Source organism: Galeopterus variegatus, unplaced genomic scaffold, assembly GCF_000696425.1.
Source record: "Galeopterus variegatus unplaced genomic scaffold, G_variegatus-3.0.2 Scaffold1615, whole genome shotgun sequence".
NCBI lineage: Eukaryota > Metazoa > Chordata > Mammalia > Dermoptera > Cynocephalidae > Galeopterus > Galeopterus variegatus.
Window position 1 is genome coordinate 342,819 of NW_007727726.1, and position 8,996 is coordinate 351,814.

At 39.8% G+C, this 8,996-nt stretch overlaps 1 protein-coding gene and 1 pseudogene across 7 annotated transcripts in view; one reads left to right on the forward strand and one right to left on the reverse strand.

The window, feature by feature from the left end:
- Positions 1-8,996, forward strand: part of ATXN3 (ataxin 3) — a 35,353-nt gene that overhangs the window by 10,600 nt on the left and 15,757 nt on the right. For 5 of the 7 annotated variants that reach the window (XM_008577991.1, XM_008577992.1, XM_008577993.1 and 2 more), the window contains 3 exons: positions 6,519-6,651; positions 6,988-7,154; positions 8,520-8,616. In XM_008577991.1, coding sequence (XP_008576213.1) covers positions 6,519-6,651; positions 6,988-7,154; positions 8,520-8,616 — 397 coding nt within the window. Of the gene's footprint in view, positions 1-1,830; positions 1,853-5,118; positions 5,217-6,518; positions 6,652-6,987; positions 7,155-8,519; positions 8,617-8,996 lie in introns of those variants that run through there. The other 2 variants (XM_008577997.1, XM_008577995.1) reach the window with 2 other exon arrangements.
- Positions 1,028-1,593, reverse strand: LOC103594738 (annotated as a pseudogene).

Consider the following 8,996-nt stretch of genomic DNA (forward strand, 5'->3'; position numbering starts at 1 on the left):
GGGTGTTTTTGGCAGCAGCTCAGTGGTTGTCTCTGGGCTGGTTGTGGGTGTTGGGGGGCGTGGCCAAGGCCTCCAGCGGGGGCGGGGGGCCCCCCCCACCACCAGCCCAGCAACGAACCACCAGGCTGCTGCAGGAAGTGCCCTGGCTCAGGAGCCTGGCTTGGTGGTTCGTTGCTGGGCTGGTTGGGGGTGGTGGGGGAGTGAGGCCGAGGCCCCCACCACTGTGGCTCGTGTGCCCACGGCGCTTCCTGTGGCAGCTCGGCAGTCATCGCTTTTACCTGTTCTTAGAACCTATTAATACAGATGAATTGTCTTTTACCTCTAACCCAGAGTAACTCCTCCACTTGTGGGTGGATCCTACTACACCTTGTGGGCTCCTCTCACCTACTCAAGATTCTCCTGCTCTCATCTCTGTATTCTCCTGTATGATGAGTTTCCCTCCTCTTTTTTTTTGTATTATTTTTATTAGTAGAGAAATAAGTTCTTTATCTCCATTGATTAAAAAGAGAAAAGCCTCTTTTAACTCCATGGAGCTTCCGCTGCCTCATTTTTATTTTCTCCTTAGAATCATTTCTAGTGTGCTCTCTCCTCTCGAAGTCATTCCAGTCATGCTGTCATAACTAGGATGTCACTGAAAAACCCTCTTCCCAGTGTCACCAGTGACCTCTATATTGCCAATGCCAGTGTTCAATTAGTCTTCCTTTTATCTGACCTCATCTAATTTAGGAGTATGGTTGATTATACCCTCTTTTAAACAGAACAAAACAAACAAAATTATAAACAAATATAAAAGAGAAAATAATGTGATGAGCCCCTGTGTACCCTTTACCCAGCTTCAGTGATTATCTCGTGGCTTGTCTTATTTTAGCTACACTCTACCCACTTCTTTCCCCTGCTTATTTTGAAGTAAATATTAGACATCTCATCATTTTCTCTGTAAATGTGTATATATATGTAAACACACACACACACACACTTTTTTTTCTTCGCACTATAGAGGTCTTGGTCTTTTCTTTCTTTATACCTATTATGCCATGAATTTATAGGGAATAGGTTTCAGCAGCTCAGGGTCCTTGCCATTGTTTCTCATAAAGTGTGCTGCTCTGGGTGGAGCAGGTTGGCGCCTCAGTTGAACCCAGGTTCCTTTCTCTTTGGCTTCCTTCTTTTTATGATCATTTTCCTTCACACATTTCAAGCTCTCTTGACTCTTGATCAATATACACATTATTCTCTTGGCAAGAATCTTACCCTTGTTTGTTTACAGCAGTGCCAATAGTATGCTGGGTAATACTGTAGACTCTTCCAGCTTTGCCATGGTAACATTTGTGGGGCATTCATTATTGAACAGTACTTATTCCCTTGTTTCTACATATCATCTTTCTTGTAAATGCGCATGTATGTGCCAAAGGGACAACTCCATGTTTTCTTTCTTTTTGGCAGCTGACTGGTGCAGGGATCAAACCCTGAACTTTGGTGTTATTGGCACCACACTCTAACCAACTGAGCTAACTGGTGATCCTCAACTCTGTGTTTTCTAAAAGGCCTAAAGAACATATATCGGTGCCTCTCCTCTTTCCCTCTGTTTGTCATTTTGGCGAATTTCTAGAAGATGGCAATTCAGGCCAAAAAGGCTCTCTGTAAATATTTTTAAGTGAAATCATTAAAAGGAAGGACTCTTTAAAAAACATAGCCACAAAACTGTAACACCACCTAAAATTTAATCACAGTGCTCTGGGATTTTGATAGCATCAAATACCCAGTCAATATTCAAATTTCTAGTCTCCTCAGTTGTCTCTTGTTTCTTTACAGTTTAATCCAGGGTGAAGTAAGGTTCATTGACTGCATTGGATTGGTATGTCTCCCAAGCCTAACTGTAGGTTTCATCTTCTCTTTATTTTTTTCTTGATTTATTTTTTTTGAAGAAAATGGACCATTTGTCCTGTTTGTCACATTGAGGATTTTATTGATTGCATACTCTTTTTCTTTTAACCCCTGGACATCTTTTAGACTAGTCCTTACATCTAGAGGCTTGAACAGATTCAGGTTGATTATGGGGGGGAGATTGGAAGACTCTTCACAAATGATGTGGCACTTGACGTCCGGTTGTCTTTTCGTAATGTTAGTAGCTATTAATAATCAATGCCTAGATCCCTTATTTTATTAGACATTACAAAATGGAGATATTAGACTCCTGTTATTCCTTCATTTATTAGCTAGAATACTTCTATACAAATAAACTTTCCCTCATCAATTGTTTGGTTGTCATGAAGTATATATATAGTTTATACAGGAAAAGCAGGATAAATATTTCTTTCCCTTTATCAATTTTAAAATATTGGTTTCTTAGTGTCTTCCAAAGGTGATCAATTAATTTTTTTAACTAAAGCATCATTATAAACTATAAAATATTTCATGTCTATTGTGATTATTATTCAGATTGATGCTCAAATTGTTCTATCTTGAACCAGTGGAACACTTTGAAGTTTACTCTCAAGTTTCTGACATGACCACTATAGTCTTGAAGGCTTGCTTTCTCGTTGAACAGGATATTATAAGGGACCGGCCCGTGGCTCACTTGGGAGAGCGTGGTGCTCATAACACCAAGGCCACAGGTTCGGATCCCCACCTAGGGATGGCTGGTTAGCTCACTTGGGAGAATGTGGTGCTGACAACACCAAGTCAAGGGTTCAGATCCCCTTACCAGTTATATTTAAAACAAAACAAAACAGGATATTACAGGCTTATCTTGTATAATTCCTGTCCTCTACTTGAACTCTCATTTCTTCAAGGATATCTGTTTCCTTTTAGTAATGATGTTTATTTATTTATTATTTTTATTGAATCAAAATTAATTATACATATTTTGGGGGTTCAATGTTGATATGTTGATCAGATCAATATTACTAGCATATATATTGTTACAAATCATAATTATTCTTTATGCCCCTTGTCCAATCTCTCCCCGCCCCCCTCTCCCCTCTAATTACCCTAGATTTCTTCTCCCCTGAAAGAATAACGGTTACTCTGTTGCTTTGTTGTCTAGATGATCTGTCCAATGCTGAGAGGTGTGATCAGGTCCCCCAGTATTATCATAGAGCAGATGTCTCTTCCATCACTATGAAATGATACTTCTGTCACTCTGAAATGGGCTTTGTGGAGAAAGACGTCATCTCTTTATCTCTACTGGTGACTCTCCTTGTGTCAATGCACTCCAGTGGCTGGGGCGGACCATCTGTGTGGTGGTTGTGGCATCTAGATGCTTTCGCAGCAGCCATGGTTATAGTGGTGGCTGTGGTGGGCCACCCACATGGAGGTGATATTTTTGTCATGCTCCTTTGTACTGGCAGTGTGCCTGGTTGTGGGGAGTGTCCGGTCCGAAGATCCATGCCTCAGGACCCCGGGCAGGCCCCGAGGCACTAGCACAGTGTGCCTGGTTGTGGGAGGGGGGTCCCATTCCCAGCTCAGTGCCTCAGGTCCCCAGGCAGGCCCCAAGGTGCTGGCTGTATGAATGGGTGTGGGCGGGGGTCCTGTCCCTATCTCCATGCCTCATGTCCCCTGGTGGGCCCCAAAGCGCTGATGGTGTGCCTGGGCTGGAACTAATTTTTTGTCCTTTGCTTACTTCTAAAATGGGGGAACTTCTTGTGGGAATCAGTACTAGAGCTGTGTGGTTGAGCTAAATTGCTGCTTTGCTGCTGTTTCCCTAGGGAAGACTTTTTGTGCAGCTCAGGGTTTAATGGTTGATCTTATAGGTACTTCTGGCTCTCCAGAGACCTGGTGCACCTGGGTTTTGTAGAAACTCTGATCTGGGCCTGAGTTTTTTCATTAAACTGCACCCCATGCATTTCTGCATTCCTGACCGATCTCCTCTGAGTGGGCCTCTGCTGATTGGGGGGTGGATCAGCTGTTCCTTGCTGTGTCCCAGTATTCTCCCAGTGGGCTGGTCTCCCCCACCACTCGTGTTCCAAACACTTTCCATGGGACAGGCCCTGTACTGGTCCCTTGCGATGATTCACCAGCCTCTGAATGGCTCTCTTTTTTCAGTTGTTCTGGCTCCTTGCTCCCGTGTGGATCCGTGGGAAGCCTATCAGTGGTCTTGCTGGCCTGGAGACAACCAAGGCCCTCTTCTCCACTGCTGCCTCCAAGCAACTCCATCTGAAGGGCACAGGTGCAGCTTCTGCCCACTCCTGCTCCATACACTCAAGAGCTCCAGTCTTAAAGCAGCCGCAGCCCGAAATTCTCCGAGCATTTTTTTCTTTCTCTCATCGTGGTTTCTCCCACCTTTATGAACTCCATAGGTCTCTCCTCCTCTTCACCTGAGCTCCAGTGGCCCCAGCTTGGCTGATGTTACATTTTTATAGTTGTAAATTTGTTGATTTATGGGAGAGAGTGACGCTGCGGACTGTCTATTTCACCATCTTGACTGGAACCTCTAGTAATGGTGTTTAAAGATCACGCTCAGCACTGTCATGCTTATTGCTGCTGGGCTGGTCATCATGTAGTTATTTCCAGTTTACATTTAGGATTATAGTGTTTTTATCTCTCATGTTATATACTTGTGTATCTTTTTTTTTTAATATCTAAAATCTCTTTTTTTTTAATATCTAAAACCTTGGTTCCTAACTGTATCCTTCCATCTTGAAACACTGTTTACACCTGGCTTCCAGGCCACCATGCTCTGGTTTTCCTATCTCATTGGCTGCTTCCTTCAGATTCCATTTGTGGATCTTCTTACTCTTTCTAATCTCTAACTATTGAAATGACCCAGGGTTCAATTCTTGGACAACTTCTTGATTATGTGTCATTTCATTATTGTAAATGTTATCCCTAAATAATGTCTACATGCCAATAATTCCCAAACTTTTATTTTGAGCCTACACATCTACCCTGAACACTAGACTCCTAACTTTGACATCTCCAGCATTTGAACTGAACATGTCTACAAAAGACTGATTTCTTTTCTCCCCATAAATGCTATTCCTCAGGTTTTCCATTTCAGTAAAGATCACTTTTTTTTATCCTTGTTCCTATATATTATATATATAAAGCAATCCAGAGTGCTTTATAAAAAGTGTAATCCAATATTATGTCATACCTTTCAGTGGCTTCCTAGCACACTTAGAATAAAATCTGTCTCAAATGAAACCCAGGATCTTTTCTGTGCCACCTGAACAAGACAGAGTATCTGTTCTTCATGACACTCTTCACAGAATACTGTGGTGAGCTGACATATTTATTCTAGCATCTAGAAGCAATTTTACTAGCAGAAAATGTGTTAAACCACCTGAACTCTGAATACACTTGTCCTTGTAAAACTATTTTGAGTTTTTCCATTAATAGTCCTTCTGATCTTTGTTTCATTACTTGTTAATGCACAAAGATTATCTAATAATAAGCACCAAAGGTTAAGACAAATTTATGGTAGAAGAATTTAAATGAATTAGACTGACTTAGCGTACACTTATTCAGTATTTTTTGTTCTTGTTTTACTGGTGGCTGGCTGGTACATGGATTGAACCCTGGACCTTGGTGTTATCAGCACCACACTCTAACCAACTGAGCTGATTGGCCAGCCAATCCCTTATTCAGTTTTTGTGTGGAATATCCAACTGGGAAACTGCCTTTCTAGGATCAGATTTATTAAAAATTACACTGTACTAATGTAATTCTTTTGAAACACAAACCCTACATTCAACACCTTGACTAGATTCCGAGTATTGGCTTCCCAGCTCTGATTTCAGTTAGAAGGGGTGTGCATGTGTGGGTTAGGGTGCGGTTCACCTCTTTGCCCAGATAGTGCATTTTACCCAAGTTACTCATTGTTTCACACATTATCTGATTGTGTTCTTACAACAGTTCTATCGGGAAGGTTCCAGTGTCATCTGTTTAACAACTGAAGAAACCAAGACACATAGGCAAAGTGATTTACAGAAGCCGTGCAATTAGGAAGTGTTAGAGCTGGGATTGAATCCAGGCAGCCTGATTCCAAATGTCTTGCTCTTACCCACTTCTTTGCCTGCCTCTCTGTTACCATCTGTTTAACAACTGAAGAAACCAAGACACATAGGCAAAGTGATTTACAGAAGCCGTGCAATTAGGAAGTGTTAGAGCTGGGATTCAGTCCAGGCAGCCTGATTCCAAATGTCTTGCTCTTACCCACTTCTTTGCCTGCCTCTCTGTTACCATTTAGTGGTTAGCCTTGTATTAGTAGCCTTGTGAGGCACTGTATTAGTAGGGCCCTTTACAGACATTATTTCATTTATTTCTCATAGTCATTCTATGGGATGGTTGTTTGACTGTTACAGGAGGAAAAAGTGAGGCTCTGAGACTTTAAGTAACTTGTTATAGATCACCCTGCTAGTAAGTGTGAGAATCATTATTTGAACCAAGTCTTTCTGAATCCTTAGCTTGTATTTTTTCCCACTGTACTGTGTTGTCTCTGTGTCTGTTATCATTTAAGTCAATTTTGAATCTCTAACTAGCTGTTTTAGTTTATTTCTGCCTTTTTTTTTTTTTTTTAGGTTACTCTATATTTGTTGTTAAGGGTGATCTGCCAGATTGTGAAGCTGACCAACTACTGCAGATGATCAGAGTCCAACAGATGCATCGACCAAAACTTATTGGAGAAGAATTAGCACAATTAAAAGAGGAGAGGTAAAAATTAAGCCTGAAGTATGGAATATATGATAGTATTTCATTACAAGAATTAAATTTTCATGCTTACATTGAATGTGTGTTCCTTTTGTTGTTGGTGACTCTTTTTTATACCTTATATTTTAGTGAAGTTATTGGTTCAAACTTGAATCAGTTCTTTGAATTACTTAATGTATTAAGTTAGATTCACATCACAACACAATCTTTATATTACTAGAAATTCTCTGACAGAAAAGTTTGTTTTGACTTATATAAAAATCTTTAATTTATGCATATTTTTATATTACATTTAAAATAGACCAGTCTGCAGTTATTATCAGTGCTTTTGTTCTTTAGAGTCCATAAAACAGACCTGGAACAAGTCTTAGAAGCGAATGATGGGTCAGGGATATTAGATGAAGATGAGGAGGATTTGCAGAGGGCTCTGGCATTAAGTCGGCAAGAAATTGACATGGAAGATGAAGAAGCAGATCTCCGCAGGGCTATTCAGCTCAGTATGCAAGGTACAGATGTTCTGATGTGTACTTTATTTGTTGTGGAAGTGATTCAGGTTATTCTTAGTTTTCCTGTAAGTTACTGTACTGTTTGTAGAAGTTACTGCAGAAGCAATAACTACGTATAGTCAGTTTTTCTTTTTGGTATCTTCTAATGTAAATCACTTTTTACAATCTATTATATTAGGACTAGTTATATTTTTACTTCTGGCTATTTTACTTGGTTATAATATTGTACTAACACAACAGTAAATTGAAGTTAATCTTTATGGAGGTCAGTTGACCCTTCCCCAAACCAGCTGTTTTATAAATGTATGCCATTGAACACAACAGAAAGGCCTCGACAGAGAATATAAATTGATTTTACAAAAACCCAACACTTATTGACCATGTGACTTAAAGCTTACACCTACTTTGATGGGCCCACTTTTTTAGTGATGTAAGCCTACCAACAGAAAAGAGCGAAGATATATCCCCTAGATAATCTAGGCAGAGAGAAATGTGTAGACAGAGTTCAAAATGGCTTACTTAAAAATGTGAAGTAGGTTTTTTTGTAGTTTTATTTTTATCCAATTCATATGAATTTGCTTCTACTTTCTAATGAAATTACTCATTAATTGAATTCCTTAAGTATCTAAATAAAATTGAGATAACCATTAATGTGAAGATTATTTTTATCCTAAACTTATCATTCCTGTAGGCATACCTCAGAGTACACATGATATGTAATCCAATTTTTGATTAGTAGAACCCTGCTGGATTAGTCTAGTAGTGAACGAAAATCAGCTTCTATAATTTTAGGTATTTTTATATAATTTATTCTTCTTACCACTTTCTCAATTTGTGCACAATTTCTGGTTGTTACAATTATCATGTGAAAACATGGAAACATTTAAATTGTAGTACCAAAATGTTTGAGGATAGGAGTACAGAGAATGGGTTTGTTTTACAATTGTTCACTGTAAGTTACTTCGAGGAATACCATACCTTTGAAGGTGGAGATTCATTTCTAATTAGCTAGAGAGCACATAATAAAGCCCAAAACAATGAGTTTAAAAAGAGAGAGAGAGAGAGGTAAGTGTGGTGTTAATGACTTCTCATACTTTGTTGGTTATTGGACTTACATTCTCATATGTGCTGCATTATAGAAAGGTAACAGGTTTGGTTGCAGTGGCTGTAATGTTAGATTTGGACGGTCTTTGTCAGATTTTCCCTGAGACTTTCAGAGACTTTTTTACATTAACCAAAACTATTTGTAGCAGAGTATTTTTAAGGAAAAAAATTTAAAAATCTTGCTTAAATAAGTAGAAATATAGTATTGCTTGAATTGGTAAAAGACAATTGTTTTTCATTCTGTTTTTGTTTTGTTTTCAGGTAGTTCCAGAAATATATTGCAAGATATTCCACAGACATCAGGTACAAATCTTACTTCGGAAGAGCTGCGGAAGAGAAGAGAAGCCTACTTTGAAAAGTAAAGTAGTTGGTATAAGTTAAAATTGCATATTTAATATTTGCTTTGGCTATTTTGTCTATTCGTAAGTAACTGGCTCCTGTGAACATTGGAATATATCTTTTAAAAATTTACAGCACCGGGCCGGCCCGTGGCTCACTCGGTAGAGTGCGGTGCTGATAACACCAAGGCCCCGGGTTCGGATCCCACATAGGGATGGCCGGTTCGCTCACTGGCTGAGCATGGTGCTGACAACACCAAGTCAAGGGTTAAGATCCCCTTACCGGTCATCTTTAAAAAAAAAAAAAATTTACAGCAGGGCTGGCCCGGTGGCGCACTCTGTAGAGTGCAGCGCTTGGGAGTGTGGCGGCGCTCCCGCCGAGGGTTCAGATCCCATATAG